Source organism: Mauremys reevesii, linkage group 2, assembly GCF_016161935.1.
Source record: "Mauremys reevesii isolate NIE-2019 linkage group 2, ASM1616193v1, whole genome shotgun sequence".
NCBI lineage: Eukaryota > Metazoa > Chordata > Testudines > Geoemydidae > Mauremys > Mauremys reevesii.
Window position 1 is genome coordinate 83,746,392 of NC_052624.1, and position 22,893 is coordinate 83,769,284.

The following is a 22,893-nucleotide window of genomic DNA, read 5'->3' on the forward strand; positions in this document are numbered from 1 at the left end:
CCGATTTCTTTTCATAGGGTCTTTCAGCAGCTGACTTGAGCGCCTGCTCTCTGCTCCCACAGAAGCACACAAGTAGCAGGACAGCTACTGAGCCTCTCTCCCCCGGCTGGATCCCTCTGGTATGTGCAGGTAGAGGCAGAGAAGGCAAGCCATCCAGCTTACCGGCCGTTCTGGTTTGGCCAGGACAGATCTGGGTTTTGAACCCAGCCCAGCTAACGTTCAGAACTGGGTTTTGAACCCATCCCATCCAGTGTCCTGGGACTATGGGGCAGGTAGCTGCTCAGCAATCCTGCCCACCACACGTTTCCTAGTGGTTGCTTCTTTCAGCTGCAGGCAACTGCTCCTAATCTGTACTTAGCTCAGCAGAGGGGGTGATCTGGGAGCCAGATGCATGCAGTGGAAAGGTGGGGCCACTGAGCAGCCAGGAGGCGAATAGAAAAGAAGTCGGGCAGAAGGGGCAAAAGATGTGGGGAGAGGAGGAGGAGGAAGCCACGGCAAGAAGAGGAAGATGGGAGCAAGATGCTTTTTCAAGGGGTATTTTTCTAAATCACCATCTACCAGTGGTGTAGAGGCCCCTTGGTGGATGGGATGTGTGCACTCTGATGAGTTCTGGGTGACTACTCTCAGAATTTTTTTTACCTACATTCTGAAGAGGAAAGGAAGTAAAAATAAACAAGATACCCACAAAACATCAACCTTGTGATGTCCCCAACCCACCCCCGCAGATCCCCTGCCCTGTTTATCAAGAATTGTCCCTGGCAGATGTTTTGACATATCACCAACTATATACCACAGAGAAAGAAAGAACAGACAGACCAAGGAGAAAGAGTGGGGAAAATCTGGAAAACAGGGAGGAACAAGGTGGAAGGGATCTTTGAAACCTAGTGCTTCACAGAGAGACTATAAAAGGGGAGAAAGAGCACGAGAAATGGAGGAAGATAAATGGAAATGGGAAGCAGAGATAACAAGAATACATAAAAAGGGAGAGAGAAAATGAGCCAAAAAAACCCCGGGTGAGATTCAGCAGTGATGCCAAAAATATGGTGGCCGCAGGAACAGATGGAGTCACAAATGGGGAGGGGACTCCAACCCAAGGAACCTTGGAACAACTACTGTAAGAAGTGCAACACTGCAAGGTTTAAAGGACCGAGTTCAGACATGGTTTAAGACCCTTCACCCCAATGCAGTGATATCAAGGTTGAATTTCATGTAAGATTTGGAAAATGATCACTTAGTAGTTATATGAGAAAGTCTTACCTGCTGCAGCTGAACAAAGGTTAAGGGGTAAGTGCTTCTTATTGGCCCAGAGGGTGACAGGTCATCAAGAAGCTCTGCTACTGTGCCTAGCTGCAATGCAGAAAAAAGCAGATTTAGACTGGTCATAAAATTCAATGTTTAATTAGTAGCTAAATAAGACAAGACAACAATACGGTCCAAATTCTGCTCTCAGTTACACTGGTGTAAATCTGATGTAACTATTCGCTTCCAATGAATTACTCCAAATTTATTATCTGAGGTAGCTCGGAGCAGAATTTGGCTCTGTCAAGTACCATCTAAGAGGACTTTTAAAATAACTGAACCCGCATTTATTTTTGAAGCAGTAAGGCCCCAATTCAGCAAGATGTTTAGGCACAAGTTGAAATTTAAGCATGCAATCAGTCCACTGACTTTAGTGAGACAATGCACAAGCTTAAAGTGAAACATGTCCTTAAGTACCTTTCTGAATCGGTCCAATAGGCACAACTATACTGCAGGTTAACATACCTTATGATGCCCTCTGACCTCTTTTTGAGATGATAAAAGCTCTCTTTCAGATTATGCTTCTCTCTCAACATTTGCTGTGGATTCTATATATTAGTCAGGATGCACACAATATGCATAATACCCTCTATGGGCTCAAAGGTTCAAGTGTTTTGGGCTTTTTTAAACAACAGCATCAGAATTTCAGTCTATTTTACATAAGTGTCTCCGCGGGCCCAGCGTAAACTGTACATTGGTGATTCCAAATATTTTCCAAAGTCAGTATTTGCTTTCAAGTAATGTTGCAGAAGAGCCACTACAAAAAGTGGCACTTAAAATGTTGTAGGATTCAATATATATTTTATACACATTCACAGTAAAAAGAAAACAATGAAATGCTGGGTGTTTCAAAATAACAAAAGAGCAAGCTTTTGCACAGGCACATTCAAAAATGAGAAGTGCAGCAACATTAAAAACAAACATCAACATTATGTATGCAATCATTTCTACACATGGTATAGGATAACACAAATCATCTATTCACATGCAATCATTGATTTTGTACATAAAAATAGAGTGACTACTCAAAGACAGTAGTCTGGATATAAGTGGGCTACTCATGCAATAATCTTTTAAAATTTACCAGTTCTATGGCATGTGCATCACCATGGTAAATGAGTGCTTCCCAAAATTATCCAGTGTACACAAAGGAAGGTTATTTCTCTTCCCACCAGCAAGCAGGGAGTGGACTCTTTTGGCAGAGGAGAGAAATGGGAGGAACGTGGCTTACTGTGGTACGGTCAGGTCAAAGTAGTGGGTTTTGTATTTTGCTTTGACCATGCTGAGGTTCATGGTCCATGCCAACCTCTTTGTGCAAGAAAACCAGATTAATGAATTAGTCACCTAGAAAGCTAGGTCTTCTGAACACGAGTTTGATTCTCGAGGTTGACAGTTCCAGTGCCAAATAGCTGTTGTGGGAGATCATAATCAAGCAGAGAGATGATCCCTCAGGCAATATGGATACAGCATGTGGAGTAACAGGCCACTTAAAAATCCTGTGGTGTGATTCTCAGAGATGCCATGGATCTGCACCTCCCATTTATGTCACCAGAAGCTGTGGATGTTAGGGATGTAAATATCATTTAAAAAGTTAACTGGTTAAATGATTAAAGTTATATTGTTTAACAGAGCGCAGGGCTGGAACTGCTCCTGCTCCTGGGATCAGTGGTTGCGGCCCGGGGCCGCTGCTGGGGTCAGCATGGCCTGAGGCCGCTGGTCCCACCGGTGTGGCCACTGCTCCCGTTAGGCAGGCTGGGGTTGGCCAGCCAGCAGGCCATAGGGCTGCTCCAGCCAGCGAGGCTGGTGCTGGGGCTGCTCCAGCCCACCCAGGATGTACACATAGCTGTGTGTAATTTTACTCACTATTGAATATATACTAGCTCAGAGAAACCTTATAAAGCAGCCTCTTGTCTTCTGAGACCACCCTAAAGTATGCTTCGTCAGAGGGGGCAGTTCTGCTTCACCTTGACTGGATAGTCATTTCTGTGAGAAATTTCACTTCTGCAGACCACTTGGGCTGGATGACTTAAGACAGGCTGTGCTGTATTATCTGTTATCAGTACTGAATATTGCAACACTTCATATGCCATAGCAAAATGGGTCAGACTTATCAATCAAAAATGCTGTCTGCCCAAAACTAAAGAATTACACAGCACCATCCAAACTTATGAATTACTACATCCAACTTACCAACTCCCACAAACAAACAAAAATGTCCCTTATGGCATATAGAGTTTTTATTTGCAAAACACAGCACCTCCTCTCTTCCCGTCCTCCTCTTTCCTTTCAATACACCAGCAGCTAAAGCAGCCTCTCATTAAACTTTTATCTTCAGCGGGCTGTGAAATAAACCCCCCGGGCTTACCCAAACTTTGAGTTATCCAAAGGCTGAATGACTAGACCTATACAAATATCACTCATTTTAGTGAGACTTAACACACAGCACAGTGCATATTATAAACATGGCATTTTATTTACAAGCCATGTACATTGACATATTTCCTTTTGGTGTAATAAGGTAAATGTTAGTAATTGGTGGAGGTAATTTTGAGACCAAAGTCAAAATGCTTGTCAAACTGAATAAACCCCATTTTACACAGCTAATTTTGGCAAAGCAGTGTTAGCCCTATGGCTTAGCACTTCCATAGTGCTTTTCATCTGCAGATCTCAAAGAGGTTAACAAAATCATCATCCTCCCATTTTACAGATGGGGAAACTGAGGTAGAGGTTAACTGATTTACTCAAAGTCAGACAGCAAGAAAATGGCTGAGCTAGGAAGAGAAGTCAGAACTCCTGTCTCCTAGTCCCATGCCCCGTATCTGTCTCTCTTCAAGAGGGTTAAGAAGCCTTTTATCTCTGAGTTTCTATTCTCTCCTCCCTGCTCCTTTATATAGTGCCCGTAGATGGCCATTTCAACTTTATAAAAACGTTCCTTAAAAAGAAACAAGTATGCACACACAGACAGACCTACAGGGTAATAAATGAACATTTACCTTCTCCATTGTCACTTGTCCATATGCATATTTGGGTGTTGTTGGTGGGATAGGGCCCTCAGGTAAGTGATTATACTAGGAAAATAAGAGAGACCAAATGAAACTTTAATATGAAACACATTTTAACCAAATTCTCATCTAACATTTTGTAACTTAAGGGGAACAAAGACACCAAACTAAAGATAGATTTTGCCAAAAGCAACATTTTTCATAGAGCTGTAGGAATGCATTTGTAGTAGGTCTTAAAATGGAAGTGTTAAAGTCCACCTGATTTGGTTATGTATTACACATTATTTTAACAGTAACTCAGAAATGGGAGCCTTCATAAGAACCTAGATAAATAGACAAATAGTTGCCTGAGACTGCACTCTCTTCAAATCTCATGTAAACCATTCCCAGTTTGTGAAACCATCTGTTCTTTCAAGCAGGTTTTTGTACGTTATGATAGCTAGCCTGGGTCTGCCAGAGTCTCTATAAGCCTCTGCCTCATCCAATACACATCACACGTTCTATCCACTAAGGGCCCAACTCCATACTCAGTGCCACCAGACAAGTTCTTATTTACTCCAGACAAGCCCAGTGGCAACTGCAAACAGACATTGTTCAGAAATAAGGCAGAGCTCTGCAGAACCCATTTTATTCACTTTGTATCCCTGCCTTGTTCATTGAACAAGATCCTGTCTGGGCACTGAAGAGGCAGAACTCCAGCAGAAGAGATGCATACTTACAAGTGCACAACAGGGCCTCATTAAGATTGCCTGCACAGCCTTAAACATTGCCTCACTTTGGAGTACTTAGTTTTGCATCTCTAAATCTCTTAACACTTTTTTTTTTTTTTTTTAAGTTTCCTAGGTTTGTTTTTTTCTTTTAAATAAAAAATTCCATCTTGTGAACCTATTTGCTATTCAGCACCAGGCTGTTATGTCTTGCACAAGATGCATGCTCAAAGCCCTGCCTCATCTCTTATCCATTTGCTGAGGTAAAAATTCATTCAAATCATCTACTTCTGCATGCACAATACTAATAGATTGTTGGGAGATACTAAAATAGCTCATGGAATTTGAAAAAAAAACACAATAATAAGTGCACATGCACAAAGTGTTGGTATTAGGGTTGCCAACTTTCTACTCGCACAAAACCAAACACCCCCTGCCCCACCCCTCCTCCGAGACCCCACACCTTCTCCGAGGCCCCCTCCCTGCTTACTCCATCTCCCCTCTGTCGCTTGCTCTTCCCTCCCTCACCTGCTCATTTTCACTGGACTGGCTCCGGGGGTTGGGGTGCAGGAGGGAGTGAGGGCTCCAGCAGGGTGTGTGGCCAGAAAGGAGGAGTTCAGGGTGTGGGAGGGGGCTCTGGGTTGAGGTCTAAAGTGGGCTGGGATGCATGAGGGGGTGACGGCTCCGGCTGGGGGTGCAGGAGACAGCTCTGGGCTGGGGGGTGGAGCCGAGTGGTTCAGAGTATGGGAGGGAGCTCTGGGCTGAGGCAGGGGGTTGTGATGTGGGAGGGGGTACGGACTCTGGGCTCGCGGTACGGGTTCTGGGGTGAGGCCAGAAATGAGGGGTTCATGGTGCAGGAAGTGACTCCAGGCTGGGGCAGGGGAGGATGAGGGCTCTGGCTGGGAGTGTGGGCTTTGGTGTGAGGCTGGGGATGAGGGATTTGGGTGTGGGAGAAGGCTCCCAGGCTGAGGCAGTGGGTTGGGGAGGTATGGGCTTTGGCCTGGGGGTACGGGCTCCAAGTGGGGCCAGAAATGAGGGGTTCATGGTGCAGGAGGTGACTCCAGGCTGGGGCAGGGGAGGATGAGGGCTCCGGCTGGGAGCGTGGGCTCTGGTGTGAGGCTAGGGATGAGGGATTTGGGGTGCAGGAGGGGGCTCCGGGCTGGGGCTGAAGAGTTTGGAGTGCGAGAGGGTGCTTTGGGCTGGGGCGGGGGGGCGGGGGGAGGACTCTGGTTGGGGGTGTAGGCTCTGGGCTAAGGATGAGGGGCTTGGGGTGGAGGAAGGTGCTCTGGGCTGGGATCGAGGGGCTCAGAGGGCAGGAGGGGGATCAAGGCTGGGGCAGGGTGTTCGGATGCGGGGGAGAGGGGTTTCAGGCTCTGGGCATTGCTTACCTCAGGCAGCCCCTGCACGTAGGAACCAGAGGGGGGACATGCCACTGCTTCCAGGAGCTGCAGGGAGCCTGCCTTAGCCCTGCTGTGGCACCAAGTGCACTTTTAAACAGCCCGGTCAGCGGTGCTGACCAGAGTCGCCAGGGTCCCTTTTCTGCCAGACATCAGGCAACCCTAGCTGGTATAGGGTGGGCATAAGAGGAAGTTACTCATCTTGTGGAGTAACCCTGGTTCTTCGAGCTGCATTCCCCTATGGGTGTTCCACTATAGATGTGTGTCCCTGCGCTTCTGATCGGAGATTTGTGTAGCAATGTCCATTCAGCCCACATATACACTCCTCCACGCGTCCCGTGCTCTGCCTCGAGGCTAATTAGCGTTGAGCGGGTGAACCACCCTCAGTTCCTTCTCTATCACAAAGCCTCTGTTAAGAACTCTAAAGTAGAGGGGAGGAGGGTGAGTTGTGGAGCACCCACAGGGACACGCATCTCCAAGAACCATCATTACTGCTCAGTGTGAATAACTTCCTCTTCTTCGAGTAATGTCCCTATATGTGCTCCTCTGTAGGTGACACCCAAGCAGTGTCCCAGATGGGAGATTGGCGCTTCGGAATCAAGTCTGTTATGGATGATAATACTGCACAGCTGAAGCTAGCATTGGAAGCAGAGTTCCCAGTGATCATGTAGTGTTCTGCAGTGGTATGAAGAGACGCCCTGATGGCTGCTCTGCAGATTTCTGAGATAGGGACGTTCTTGAGGAAGGTGACCGAGGAGGAAACTGACCTTGTGAAGTGTGTGCGGATTAAAGATGGAGGTACTACACTGCAAACCTCATAGCAGTGTTTGATACAGTTCGAGACCCATTTGGCGAGTCTTTGGGCTGATATTGCTGCGCCTTTAGACATATCAGGAATGGAAAGGAAGAGCTTAGAAGATTTCCTAAAAGCATTCATCCTGTCCAAGAAGGTGGCCAGGGCTCTTCTAACATCTAGAGTGTGAAGTATGGCCTCCCTGTTATTGCAGTGAGGCTTAGGATAAAAGGTTGGGAGGTGAATCGGTTGGTTCGCATGAAAAGATGAAGTCGTCTTGGGTATGAGCTTTGGGTGCAGCCTGAGAGCAACCTTGTCATGAAAGAAGACTGTAAAAAGGGGGGTGCACCATCAGTGCTGCTATCTCCCCATTTCTCCTCACTGAAGTGATGATCAGAAATGCTGTCTTCATTGACAGGTGTATAAGCGAACAGGTTCCCACAGGTGGCCACAGGTTCAAAAGGTGGTCTAGTCAGGCTCTTTAAAACTAAGTTCAGGTCCCATGTTGAGATGGGATGTCTGGGTTGGGGAAAGAGGTTTGTTATGCCCTGGAGGTATCTCTTTCTAGCTGGGTGTGAGAAAACTGAGTATCCCTCTATTGGTTGATGGAAAACCACTATGGCCGCCAGGCATACTTTGAGCGAACTGAGAGATAACCCTGACATCTTGAGTATGTAGTCTAAAACCACAGGGAGAGTAGCAGATGCCAGGATAATTTGCCTGGAATTGCACCAAACTTGAGACCTGGTCCACTTTTTCAGGTAAGTACGACTGGCAGTCAATTTCTTACTGTATAGTAACACTTTCTGTACCTCCTCAGAGCAGAAGTTCTCTATGTATTGGAACCATGAAGGAGCCAGGCCTTGAGTCGGAGTATCCGCAGGTTGGTATGGAAAGTGGATCCGTCACTCTGCAAGAGGAGGTAAGGAGTGGGTTGAAGAGGGATTGGTGGACACGCCGCCAGCTGTGACAGCTATGGGCATCACATCAGTCTTGGCCAGTTGGGAGCAATCAGTATGACATTTGCTTTTTCTCTTTCTATTTGTGACAGGATCTTCAGCAGCAGAAGGAACGAGAGGAAGGTGTATAGAAGGCCTTCGTCCCTTGGAAGAAGGAGAGTGTCCAAGGCCAGCCCTGGAGCAGCGGCATGGGCATTTCTTGTTCCGGTAAGTGACGAACAAGTATATTATCAGTGTCTCCCATTGACTGAATATGCTGTGAAGTACTACAGGGTTCATTTCCCACTCATGGTCATGTGAGAACTTGCGACTAAGACTGTCTGCTGTTGTGTTCTGCACTCCCGGTAGACAGGCCACTGACAATAGAACATTATGGGAAATGCACCAGTTCCAGAGCTTTAACACTTCTGCACAGAGGACGACAATCTGGTGCCTCCCTGGCAATTTATATAGTACATGCACACAATGTTGTCCATCATGACTTTCGTGTGTGTACCTCTAATCAGTGGAAGAAAGTGAACATAAGCGTTCCTGACCGCTCCGAGGTCGATGTGGAGAGTTGCCTCCATGGGCGACCATTTGCCCTGAGTCATGAGGTTGTTGAGATGTGCAACCAAATCTATCAGGGATGCTTACGTAGTGAGTAGTAGTGTTGGGGGGACTGTGTGAGTGGGACCCCTGTGCAAACAGTTGTTGAGTCTTTCCACCAAATCAGGGAGTGTTTGACCCAGAAAGGCACTGAGAGAGGTTTGTCTAACCTGCCTTTTTTTGGCCTGTAAACTGAGCTGAACCACATCTGCAGGCACCTCATGTGAAGTCTGGCTGGAGATATTACAAACACGCCTGCTGCCACGTGCCCCAGAATCTGGAGGCAATGTCTGGCCGATGTTTGAGGGCTAGTTTGCACTGTCTCTGTAAGTGCGGACAGGCTGGGAAATCTGTGCTGTGGAAAGAGCACTCTCGTTTCCAGTGAGTCGAGATCACCCCCTATAAATTCCAAGCATTGTACTGGAATTAGGGTCAATTTTTGGATGTTGACTTGTATGCCCAGTTTTGTGAATACGTCCATAGTTCCATGGGTGGCCCATAGAGCTTCTTCGAAGGAGCAGGCCTGATGAGACAGTTGTCTAAGCATGGGTAGATCATGATCCCCTGGATATGCAGGTGGGCCACCACTATGGAGAGGACCTTGGAGAATACTCTGGGAGCCGACAAGAGGCCAAAAGGGAGCACTCTGTGCTGGTACTGATCCTGACCCAGAGTAAATTGGAGGAATTGTCAGTGGGATGGCAGGATCAATATGTGGAAATACGTGTCCTGAAACTTGAGGACCAAGAACAAATCTCCCTGTTCCAAAGATGGAATAATCACCACTAGTGTGACACATCTTGACTTTTTGAGCCTTGACATATTTGTTCAGTGCTCTGAGATCCAGTAGGGGTCTCCAAACTCCAGTTTTCTTGGGGATCAGGAAATATCGAGAGTAAAAATCTTTGCCTCAGAGATGCAGTGGGATGGGTTCTATGGCTTCTAGGCAGAGGAGCTGATCCAGTCGTAAGTCTCTCGTGAGAAGAGTCCCTGAAGAGGATTGAATACACATGGGAGATAATTTCCAAAACCCATCTGTTGGATGGATTCCCAGTTGGGACTGAAAAGAGCAAGGCTGTATCCAAAAGGATGAGAGAGGTTGGAAAGTGGCAGCTGTTGTCAAATGCAGTGGTCTGTCAGGGCCTCGACCAAGGTGTCAAAACTGATGTTCTGAGGTGGAAGATTGCAATGTTAAGAATTGAGGTCCTGATGGTCTGCACCTCAGAAACTTGGACCTTTTTCCTCTGTGGTTCATAATAGAGTTGTGGGGGGGGGGAGGGGGAACTGCAGTGTATGCAGTTTGTGAGAAGACTGAGGGCTATATTCTTTGTTTTTTGTCCGGGCGTCTTGATCCCCACTGACCAAAGTGTGGCTCTGGAATCCTTAAGTGTGTGGAGCGATTCATTAGTCTTCTCAGCAAACAACTTAAAGCCTTCAAAGGGGAGGTCTTCGACAGTTGTCTGAATCTCCTTTGGGAAACCCAAAAGATGCAACCACAAAGCTCACCACAACACAACTGCCGTTGAGATGGAACAGGCCATTGTATCAGTCACATCAAGTGCTGTCTGCAGTGTTGTTTTGGCCACTGACTGACCCTTATCCATCATGGAGCAGAACTATTCCCGTTGTGACTCCGGTAGATGGTCAATAAAGATGCTGAATTTGGCATAGTTCCTATAGTTGTACTTTGCCCTGAAGGCCTAGTAGTTTGCAATTCTGAACTACAAAGTAGCAAAAGAGTAGGCCTTCCTTCCAAATAAGTCAAGGCACTTCCAATCCCTATCATAAGGGGTAGATCTGGAACGATGTTGGTGGCCACAGGAGTTAACCGCTTATATCACGATGGAATTAGAGGGAGGGTGGGAAAAAAATTCCGTATCTGTGGGGAGGGAGGTGTACATAGTAATTTTTAATCGGACCTTTTGCCTACTGGTGGGGCCAATGCTGGTGGTTGCCATACGAGCTTAGCTGGGTCCAAAAGCTATCCTCAAGGAGGAGGATGTCTGTAAAATATCCAGCAGCTTATGGTGAGTGTCTGTTATCTCCTCCAGAAGTATTAGTAAGGTATCTGCCACCCTCTTGGTAAGGTCTCGGAACAACTTAAAATCATCTGCCATAGACAGTGGAGGGAGCATAACTGTCTCTTCTGAAGGGGAGGAAGAGATGTTAGTATGTGGTTAACATCCCACTCTAGTCCAACCTTCTGCTCCTCCAGGATATCCTCAGGAGGGTCTGAAGCCATAGATGCAGTGGCTGTGGGAGAACGCCTCACAGTCTCTTGGTGTGTGATACTAGACGCCCAGGAGGGATGATGCCTATAGGCCACCCACAAATACCAGTAGGGCCACTGGGGTGGTGGGAAAGGCCTGGGTGGCTGAGGCCCATGATTGGGCATACTGTGGGGGCTGTCCAGAGCGAGGGTCTGACGGGGAAGGGCCAGCTGGTAGGGAGAAGGAGCATAGTGGGACTGACAAGAAAGAACCTCCTCCTGGACACTGTTTGAATCTCCACTGGAAAGTGGTGGAGCCGATACTGGGGCCCTGGTACCAAGCAGAGGAGACTCTGGTGCCTCAGATACCGTGAGGTCCTAAGAGAATCTAAACTCCTGCGGTGCAGCAGTAACTGGTACCAACAGTGGTTGCCGGTGTTGAGTCGATGGTACCAAAGGGATCAGAAATCTTGGCCACACGAAACAGTCCGATGATGGTTGTCTTGCAGTCATTGGTACCAGGGGCATCCGTACTGGTGCCATCTGCTTGGAGCTGGTATGATCTAGGCTCCTGTCCCTGACCAGCAGTACCACTGCTTCAGTGTTTGTGCCATAGGTTCTTTAGGCTTACCAGCAGCATCTGTAGCAGAGGGCCCACACAATCTGTGGGTATCGTGCTCAGACACCTTCAGTACCAAGGAGACTGAACATGCCAGGGATCTCCTCTGGCTGGCTCACGGCTCACTCTTTTTAAGAGATCTTACATAGGGAATCTGAGGATTTCTTCCTTGGTTCATCGTCCTTGGTAGTGTAAGGTTGCGGAGATGGCTCACATCATCTGGGAGAGAGAGGCCGCGGGTCAGTCGCAGGCTAAAGAGCTCCTGCCATAAGGAGCAGTTTCAATTTCTGTTTTTTTTCAGAATTTGGCCCTCAGCTGCTGACATGTCTGTGGAACGTGGCCCTCAACGAGGCAAAAGACACAGTGGGAATGGCCATCCCATACTGGAATGGCCTCCCTACAGGAGAGACAATTCTTAAACCAGGCAGGCCTCTTACTGGGGGCAATCCCCAGTATAGTGGGGGGAAAGGGTTAAAGTAAATAACTTATTTTAAGGGTTTTTTTGGGGTGGGAGGAGAGAAGAAAAAAAGAAAACTATGAGACTAAGAAAAGAACAAAAGCACTAAAAACCAGCTAAGAACGCATTTCTAAAGAAGTAAAGTATCCTTGAAGGGACTGCTAATTGCTCTGTCTCTAGCCAGGGGCAATTGAGAAGGAACTGAGGGGGGTTTGCCTGTAAAATGATAATTAGCCTCGAGGCAGAGCATGGTGGGGAGGGTTTGGAGCACCTGTGCAGGCCAAACAGACACTGCTACCAAAGATCTCTGATCAGAACTGCGGGGATGCACATACACTTACAGTGAAGCACCTATAGGGACATTACTTGAAGAATTGCTGCCCTCCATTTAAGATAGCTGGAATAAACAGTTAAATTCCAAACCTGTTTTTATGGAACCAGATGAATGAAACAACAGCAGCCTCCACCACAAGGGCACTCCTCACCATCCAAAACAAGGCACATGTAAGTGTGAAAGTTACTGGTGACCCCCCTTAACAACTAGCAGGCAGCCAGTAGGGGGAAGCAGAAGCCTCACGTACACAGTAACCTGAACTTTTGAACTGTCTTTTCTCCTCTGCCTTGAAGCAGAAGAAACTAGCTCCAAACTGGTTTTCACTGACCAGATAGCAGAAGTACGGGGTCTGGCAACCACCAATCAGGTGTGAACACGGCAAGGGTCTTTGTCTAAATGTGTATAAAGGATCTGTGAAATGTGTGTAAGACAGAGACTTCTGTATCTTATTACAGGGCTCTCCTTTCTTCTGCAGAATAAAGCAATCTTTTCCTTATCCCTGTCAGGCTGTTATTGGCTCTCAGCTAGACGGACCCGATATTTCAGTAACATAAGCAAAGAGGTTGCGCTAGCTGTTGTTCTGTGAAGGGCTGCGTGTCTCTGAAAGAGTGGCAGTAATGCCACAGAAGGAGACCAAAAAGTCTGGTCTCCCTTGAAAAGTTAGGTTGACGTAACTGCAGCAAGGGATAGCTCAGTGGTTTGAGCACTGGCCTGCTAAACCCAGGATTGTGAGTTCAATCCTTGAGGGGGCCACTTAGGGATCTGGGGCAAAATCAGTACTTGATCCTGCTATTGAAGGCAGGGGGCTGGACGTGATGACCCTTCGGGGTCCCTTCCAGCTCTATGAGATAGGTATATCTCCATATAGCAATATAGATACACCATGTCATAAATATAAAGGGAAGGGTAACAACTGTTATGTATGCAGTAACATAAATCCCTCCTGACCAGAGGTACAGAATCACTTACCTGTAAGGGGTTAATCAGTTCAATTAACCTAGTTGGCACCTGACCAGAAGGATCAATGGGGAAAGAAGATACCTTCAAATCTGAGGAGGGGAGGGGTGGGAGGTTTTGTTTGTGCTCTCTTTGTTGGTTCCCTCTCGGGACAAAGAAAGAGACCAAGCAGGTAACCCAGCTCCTAAAAAGATTCTGAACTGATACATCTAAAAATTACAGAAATTGTAAGTAATAGCACGGAAATGCGTTAGATTATCTTTTGTTTTAGTTTGTGAATTTTCCTTATGCTAAGAGGGAGGTTTATTCCTGTTTTTGTAACTTTGAAGTTGAGCCAAGAGAGGAATCCTCTGTGTTTTAAATCTTTTCATTTACCCTGTAAAGTTATCTTCCATCTTGATTTTGCAGGTGTGATTCTTTTACTTTTTTAATAAAATTCTTCTGTTAAGAACCTGATTGATTTTCAGTGTCCTAAAAACCAGCGATTTGGTCTGTGCTCACTTTGTTAACCTCTCGGTTGGTATATTATTCTCAAGCCCCGACAGGAAAGGGGGTGAAAGGGTATGGGGAGATATTTTGGGGGAGATAGGGCTCCAAGTGACCCCTCCGTGAATGTTTGTTTAAATCACTTAGTGGTGGCAGCAATACCGTCCAAGGACAAGGAAAGGAATTTGTGCCTTGGGGAAGTTTTAACCTAAGATGATGGAATATAAGCTTAGGGGGTCTACCATGCGGGTCCCCACATCTGTACCCCAGAGTTCAGAGTGGGGAGGGAACCCTGACACACCTAGATTGACAAAAAATGCTACTGGTACTCGAGGAGACAGAACTCCTACAGCGATGGAAAAACCCCTTCCGTCCACGCAGTCTGCAGCTACACTATGTGGTTATGTAGTAGTAAGATTTTATGTTTGTATTTTGTATAATTTAGACTGCAGGATAAAGAATAATACCATAGCATGTATTAAATGTACTGGTGTATGATTTGACCATATCCTGCCAGCCACCCTTTCTGAAAGCAGAAAGGAACAGCCAATGGGCCACTGGCAGAATGCATCAGCCAGAATCTGTGGCTGTGCTGATTTCAAGGCAGTGACAGACCTTTTAGGGTCACCACTTAGTTGTAGGTTTAGCATTTTAAAATAAGTGAAAGAATGCAATGGTTGTTTTACTCTTGCATTGCAATTTGATGTTCCTGTTCAAATGTTCTGAGTAAATCAGGTCCGTTTTGTGTGTGAAGGAGGAATGTGTGTGTTAAAAGATAAACGTGAAGAAGGTCATCACCAGACCAAATGTTCTAGGGGGGAACCGAAGACAGGCACAAGGGCGCCAGGAGGTTGCAACACATCCCTACTGAAATGTCAGAGGAGGGCAGATTGACGACTCTACAAATGAGACAGGCACCTATCAATGGGGACAAGATAACTGTAATCAAAACAAGCATGGGGTAACTCCCTGAGAAACCTGATGAAAGAACAAGATAAAGGATGAAAACAACAATTTAAGAAAACAAGCACTTGTCAAACAACAACTGATTACAGCATGACGGTGCAAAACTCACTGCAATGAAGAAAAATCACTATATAAACAGGATGCCTTGCCATGAAACTTTGGGTTCATCCTGCCAAGACTTCCCTGGAGTATCATTGTCAGGACCAACAGAACCCGGATCCCCCCTACCTGTGATCAACCTTGCTGCGCACTACATTGATCTGGACTGGTAACTAGAACCTCGACTGGCGGGACAGTGGTGTGTGTGGGTGGGTGTGGGTGTGAGAGAGCGAGAGAGAGAAAATGCATATGCTAATTGTTGTATCTTCAAAAAGCGTGGTGTATTGCCTTTTCCCGTGAAAAAGATCCCATGGGCTTCTTATAAGCATAAAATTTTGCTGTACAGCAATCCTGTAGAGGATTTTGGGATGCTCTAGAAAGCAGCAGATCCCGCTTAGCCCTTCCTTTTGGTATCTATTACTAGAAAAGCTCCGTTTTTTTGTTTGTTTGTTTGTTTGTTCTTGTGTGTTAATGGAAAGGCTAATGAATGGACTTCAATGGCTCAGACACAGGTTTGATACAGGAGTGGGTGGGTGAGATTCTGTAGCCTGTGTTGTGCAGGAGGTCAGACTAGATGATCATAATGGTCCCTTCTGACCTTAAAGTCTATGAGCTATGCCACTATAGCCATCATAGTGTAGACATGGCCAGCGGTGATAGCTAAGAAGCACCAGAACAGACCAAGGGAATCAGGGGCAGAAAAGCCAGGAGACAGTCAGAACAAGTAGCATGTTTTTAAAAGCCAAACTGAAGCAGCTTGTCCACTGGACCATGACAAATCACTCCCTACATCTGACATATCTCCCTGCCAAGTTTCAACCACTTCATTGGTAGAGCTGTTAAAAGAAAGAATAATTTACATCTCTAGATAATGGCATAACTCCACTTCTTCCTCGCTCTTTGTACTTGAAAATGGCTCAACCAGTTCTGCTCAAGCTTTCATAAAATCCACTCCAAACAATTTTCACACTAGAGAAGAAACCAAACATGGATCATTTAAGTCCAAAAGCAGAAAGAGTTAAGCAACTGAAAGAGGCCTGTTAGGACAGGAAAACAGACACCTCTCCACCCTCCCTCTGTGCCCCCCAAAAAGCCTATAGGGCTCACCACATGTTATGCTTACAACAAATCTATCATTTTGAAAGCAGATATTCATTACAGGATGACTCTCTTTTTAAACATAACTTTACCTCAAAATGTGATTGAGCAGACAGATTGTTATTGGTTTAGAACCCACAGCACAGACAGGAAGATTTTGTTTAGATACTATGGATATGCAGGGTAAAAGCTAAACAAACCACAGTGTAAAAAGTTGCGTACACCAGTCTGGCCTACCAAAACTGACAGTGCTTATGGCCAACACTTCAGATCCTATCAAAACCAGCTCTCTGCATAAAGTTGCATCTCCCTTGGTTCACATGCATGCAAACACTAAAGATCACATTTCAGATAGGCACACACTTTAATTAAGGAACTCAAGAGCAGCACTTTTTTTGTAATGTTCATTGGCAAGGGAAGCCACACAAAGATGTGAGGACTGAGGTAAACTATACTCTAAGGGAGGCAATATAAAGCTATCAAAATGTGATGAGACTTGGCAAGTGAAGCTTGGGAAAAATACAGAAGGTTATGAGACTGTTCTACAGGAGCCTTTCAATGGAGACAAAAATAAACCCAACGTGACATGTGCTTAAACACAGAGAGGGGCCCAAAGCAACTACTTGGATTGAACAGTCTTGAATTTTGGGGTGTTCAAAACCCAGATTCAAATTCCACAGCTCAGCCCATCTCTTGTTTGTAAAGTTATGAAGGGAAAATCTGTTCATCGGAGTAAGCTTTCCCCCTCTTAGAGACCCCAAACACTAGAGTGCACAACATCAAGTTTGAAAGCAGACTTTGGGTGATTTTTTACACAATAATCACAGAATTCAATAGCAGCAAAAAGCAGCAGCGTGTTTCAACACCTGAAGTGGATAATAAATAAGCTGGCAGAATTTTTTTTTTATAATTGATAGATAACATCCATGTTTATTTTTAAGCATTTTCCCCCTATTTTTAATCTATTTAAATTTTTCACAGTTGGGGGAATTATGGAGGAGTCAGACAATAACTATCTAAGAACAGCAGAGATTTAGATTCAAACAGTTAAAGCTTTATAACCTCTAAATCACAGATCGTCAACATCAACTGTCAAAATATGCAAAGTAAACATCCTTAAATCAAAGTCTAAATAAGCCCTCAAGCAGCACTTTTCTAACTTTGCCTATCTGTACATTTCTGTTCTTATCTTTTTTCATTGGTTTGTGTGTGCTCAGTGAAATCGACATTTACTGATAAAAAACCTAAACCTTCCAAACCTAATAATAAATCAGGAGGCAACCCACACCCAGGGCTGCCCAGAGGATTCAGGGGGCCTGGGCAAAGCAATTTGGGGGGGCCCCTTCCATAAAAAAAAGTTGCAATACTACAGAATAGGATATTCTCGTGGGGGCCCCTGTGGGGCCCAGGGCAAATTGCCCCACTTGCCCCCCACCTCTGGGCAGCCCTGCCCACACCCATGCAAAACCAAGAGGGCTCACACAACAAGCCAGTGAGGTTTTAAAGAAACATTCTAAAAGCCGTGTCTTTTATAAACACTCACCCTACCAATGACTTCTCTCAGAGCAAAATATTTGTCAGTGAGGTCCCCTGCTTCACTCAGTGGAGCGTCATAGTCGTAACTAGTAGGCTGTGATGCATATGGCATGTTTGCCCCTGTGAAAATCAAAAATTAATCAATTAAAAACAATTGATGGACCTTCTCCAGTCCCCTCCCCAATGGGATAGTTTTTAGACTTGTTTCTTTCCACCCACAAATTTCTTTGTTCATAGCAAGATCTCTAAGTCTAGTGATTCAGCCTGGGTTCCCTTCAGGAAACCATCCCTATTCAGGACAGAACTTAAGCACCTGCTTACATTTCACTGAAGTCTGTTGGAGTTAAGCACATGCTTAAGGAACGCCCTGAATTGGAACGGATTTATGCATATGCTTAAGTGTGTTCCTGAATGAGGGCTTTGGATAATAGTGATTAGCAGAGATGTAGTGCTGCTGAAGTATCGCTCCTGAACCTGAAATATAGAAGGTGATATGCTCCGGCACTTTTAAATTCAAGGGCTCCTGGGCACCTAATCCTCCTTCCCCACTGGCATTTAAAATACTTACCTGTGTGTCATAAGAAAATGAATATAGAATTGATTTAGGACATGGCAGACCTAGAGGCTGAAGGTTTAGAGTGTGTGTACTGTGTAATATACTGTAAACGACAGGTGTAGACCTCACCTGCAATTGGAAACCAAGCCACTTTTTTTCAAATTGTTCCTTACCATTCCAATAGGCAAAATTGGTTCCACCTATAAACATGTACCTAAAAAGAAAAACAAATAAAGCCACTCAAACCAGGCTTTGCTGACTGCCACCTTACTCTCATTTTTCATTAAAAACAAATCCTCTCTTGAACAAGCACTTACATGTTAACGTTAGCACCACGTGCCAGGATTTCATCAAGAGTTTTAGCTATCTTATTTGTTGGCACAACAGAATGAGGGTGACCCCAGTGATCCAGCCAGCCAGTGTAGAACTCAGAGTTTACCTGCCCGGAATGAAAATATGGAGAGTTGGGGAGAGAACATGAAAATCAGATGGGGAGAAGGGGGAATATTAAGGAAGCAATATCAGAATTGGAGGTGAAGTTATTTTAAGCTCAATTTATGTCACTAGCAATAAGAAAAAAAAAGCAGCTAAGTGCATTTGAATCCTATTCAAATAATTACTATAAATATGGTGAAATATGTTAAAAGTCACAGGAGATGAGGTAGCCCTTTAGTTAGGATTAAGTCCTTCTCTCAGAGCAGCTAAGGCATCAAAATGGCTCCTAATCAGCTCACATCCCATTAACTTGTGTAAAAAAATCTATGCTAGTTAAAAACAGGATGCAGTTTTTTAACCCGCTCTATTAATTCTGCTTCTAACTTCTGCTCCCACACACACTTGACTCACTCATCTAAGCATCTCTACTGCTTTGTACATACTTTCCTAGGCTGGGAAAAATCAAGACAAATTGGGATCTTCTGAGGCCAAAAACTACTCCACAGAACAGCAGTCAGGGATCACAGAACAGCAGCATGGCACAGCCATGTACAGAGAAACTGTACCCAACCTCTGCCTCACCATGAAACAAGAGTTCCAATGCCCCATAAACCCAGGCACCCCAAGCAGCACAAACAACAAGCACTGCTGCTGTCAACCCCTCGGTTTTCATTACTATCATAAAATTAAGAACATATGGAAATTAAAAAAAAAAAATACATACCAAGGGGCCTCTGGGTTCACTGCCTCTTTGAGTTAAAAATGCTGCTGTGACATTACCACCTGCAAATAAAAAACAAAACTGAGCTGCAATATCCATGCTATTTCAGTCCTTTGCCTTCAGGAGCAGAAACTGGGATGCTGTACCTCTCTCCCCTGTATCAGCAACAACCTAGGTGGAAATCTGGGCCTAAATTTTCAGAAGAGGCTAGTGATTTTGGGTGCCCAACTTGAGGCACCAGAAATGGGCCTAGTTATCTGAGTGCTCTGTGCTTTCTGAAAACCATGCCCCTTTCAGGAGCCTCAAGCTGAACACCAAGAACTAAGGCACCCAAAAATCCCTAGTTATTTTTGAAAATGTAAGCCTTAGTTTAAAGTAGATTTATTTGTGGGAAGTGTAAAAGTCAGGGAATTGAAACTCCAAATCTGATTTGCCATCTCTAAGTCACTGGTCTGAAAGCCAAGAGTAACTGAAAGTCATTACTATTTGACAGATTACCTCCAGGAAATAGGAGGTGTGAGAGATGTGGATTTTTTTCCATTCATAAATGGACTGAGACTACAAACATACCTTACCACAAAGGACAATTCACAAGGGAGGTCCCAGGTTGAAGGCACTTGGAAATTGAACTACATTCACATTGGACTGAAGCCCAGGAAACCTCCCATACTGCCAAGGCTGTGCAGTTTCTAGTGAGGATGAAGTCTCCTGTTCGAACTGGGCACTTTTCACAAGCACAACACTCACTTAATTCTGCATGCTTACAGTACCACAGATTGGGGCAATGTGTCCCATTTTAACTATGTTCTGCAGCACTAGATTTTCTTCAGAGGAATGCAAGGTGATAATCTGACGGCGCTGGAATTTGGGCTGGACTAAGAGCCCTTGGAAAAACTGCTGACCATTGCTATATTTTTTCAGTAGGTTTGCACAGTAAAGAGACCAGACTGGTCCCAGAGGTGACTCCCTAGTGAATCGCACCAGCTGGCTCCCTCTATATGTTTAAGTCTATATCAAATGGCAATATGCAGATCACCACTTAAACCCAGGAGTCAAGGAGACCATCAACTTTGCTACAAGCGAACAAACATTGGCTTAGTTATCTTGCTACGAACAGCTGCCACTAACCTGGTGCAAAATCCACCGTTGCATAAAGACCCTGCAGAGCTCCACATCTCAAGTATTGTTTGCTTGCCCCATCTGTTGTAAACAGTACCACCTCATCTCCAAGATGGTGATGGAAGAGCTTCTGAAGGTAACGAAGGTAATCGTAATCACAGGCAAAGTAGCTTCCATATTCATTTTCAACCTATGCAATAAAAATAATAGATCAGCAGCAAAGCTGACATTTGATAACCAGACCTGCATCCTTCATGGGGAGAAGACTTTTCATATTGAAAATGGAAAAGCCACTCAATGCGACACCATGAAAGCCTAATCTGGATTGCCTCCTCCTTGCACAGAGACAATGAAAGCCCAACAGAAACTCCAGAGAAGATGCCTGGTATGAGGGGAGAAGATACCACACCGGCAGCATCATTCTTCTCACTTCCCAGAAGCCAGTCTTGCAGGAGAGCTCCACAGCTATCTGGAGAGGCGTTGTATCCCAAAGCATCAACCTCCCAATTCCACAAGAATGCTCTGCCTTAGTTAATGCTGGCTTAAACAACGTTAGCCTAAGCACTGTCTCACTCGTAAACGGTGTGCCCCAAGTACAACCGACAAAGTTCTATTGTAGCTCTGCTAACACGGGGATGGCAGGAGATGTGTTAACTTTGATGGAATAAATGGGCCTACAGAATCAAAGAAGTTAACACGATCCTGTCACTGCACACCACTAGTCAGTTAAATGTGGTCAAGTACAGAGATCTCGGCCTGCTTAATCCTGTAGCAAATGCACCAGTATTAAAAATCTTTAAACCTTTTATTAAAGATACTGAAAAGGAAAAACAGTAATAGTATTTGAAATGCCCAAATTAAAGCCTTACTTAATACTTTACAATATCCCTTATCCCCTGTAGAGAGCTTTTATAGGGGAAAAACCCCATTTGCCACTTTTTAGATAGTATTCTTTTTGAGGAAAAGAGAAGCTTGTTGAGATGAACTGGAGCTGCTGTTATTGCTGCTGAAGTCTGATCCTGTTTACATAAAGACAAAACAAGGCACACATGCAAAATGGCAATGAAAGGAACAGCAAAGACAGAAAATGTAACTTCTGTCTCTGGTGCTGATTTTCACTTGCAACTTCACTGCTGGAGAAACACAGGCCCAGCACACAGTCACTCCAAGACCTGGAAAACTTGTAGCAGCAGTGGGTTGTTTAAGGCATTGCTTTTGGTTGCCTTACTGGGGACAGACTCAGAGCATTGTTGCAAGAGATGCTGTCTTGTTTGGCTAAGCCAAACTCTTACTAAACAGAAGGCAAAGGAAGAGAGATAGGGAAAAGAATAAATAAGTTGGGGAAGGAAAAGGACACATGGAGCGCAGTGACAGCAGAAACCAAAGTTCCATATGCCAGGTAGCGTTAGGGTGGTGGTGTCATCTGGGTCCCTCTCTCTGGCCTGGACTGGTCAGGACCTCTCTCAGAATCAGGATGGTGAAGGTCTAACAGAGTCATGGTACATTCCAGGGTCTCTGGAGATGGTGGGGTTGGCAGTCATGATAACAAAGCTCGCTCCTTTCAGTCAACCCATCTTCTAGCCTATTTGAGCCTCCCCAAAGTCTCTTTTTAAGTACTCTAAAAGGGAGTAAAGGGTGGAGTAACCCATCCCCTCACTATTTTGTTCACCAATTAGGCCTAATTTCCAACATACCAGTTTTAGTTAATTCATTTCTGGTTCCATTTGCCTCTTGTTTACCAATCATGATATTAACACAGTCCTTGGGTGGTATTATTAGACCTTTTCGCTTAGTCTAACTCAGTATTTGTCTCTCCCTTTTATTTATTTTATAAAAACAACTCTTTATAACAGTTTGAGTTGAATTTTTGTTACCAAATGTTTTTTACATTTGGTAACAACTCAAACTGTTATAAAGAGTTATTTTTATGGACATATCTGTGTAATATGTTATAGGCCTAGTGTGGATGAAGTGTGCTTGATGTGAGTTGCATGTTGACAACCGAAGCAAGAATGTGAGGTTTTAAGCAGTCAAGAGTTGTTTGTGAAAAATAACTTTATAATGAGAAAGATAAGGAAATATTGGGGGCATTGCCATGGCAATGTATCTGCTGCAACTGTAAACCAAACTGGGGAAAGAGGAACATCTTGAGCCTGGGACTGTTTCTAAACATCTTGGGGTTTGGCAATTTGCCCAGTACTGTCGCTTTAAAATTGCCCACACAACTGATGACATGATGGAGTGGATTATAAATGGTGTTCGATACACTCACAATTTGGAGTCGTTCGTGGATCCAGAGCCCTGTTTAGTTTAAGATGTGGTGCACAACAAGAGAGCTCTAGAGGAGTTCTGGAGCCAGTGCAGGGAGGCCAGAATTTCCATGTGGATGGCTAGGGACTGCACTTTCCCAAAGATTTTGGAAGCTGTATAACTTTTTGCAAGTAGGTTCCTCAGCTAGATCCACAGGAAGGTAACCCCTTGTCCTGCCCCTAAGCCAAGGAAACAATGCCAGGGAAATGCCTCAAAGGAAACTTCTGAATTTCCAGTTATTCCTGC

At 45.0% G+C, this 22,893-nt stretch overlaps 1 protein-coding gene across 1 annotated transcript in view; it reads right to left on the minus strand.

Moving 5' to 3' along the window:
- Positions 1 to 22,893, minus strand: part of GLB1 (galactosidase beta 1) — an 83,414-nt gene that overhangs the window by 19,860 nt on the left and 40,661 nt on the right. The window contains exons 6-12 of the mRNA XM_039522898.1: positions 20,347 to 20,527; positions 19,222 to 19,280; positions 18,380 to 18,501; positions 18,236 to 18,276; positions 17,514 to 17,626; positions 4,293 to 4,367; positions 1,258 to 1,347 (exon numbers count right to left, since the gene is read on the minus strand). Of these exons, the coding sequence (XP_039378832.1) occupies positions 1,258 to 1,347; positions 4,293 to 4,367; positions 17,514 to 17,626; positions 18,236 to 18,276; positions 18,380 to 18,501; positions 19,222 to 19,280; positions 20,347 to 20,527 (681 nt within the window). The remainder of the gene's footprint in view (positions 1 to 1,257; positions 1,348 to 4,292; positions 4,368 to 17,513; positions 17,627 to 18,235; positions 18,277 to 18,379; positions 18,502 to 19,221; positions 19,281 to 20,346; positions 20,528 to 22,893) is intronic.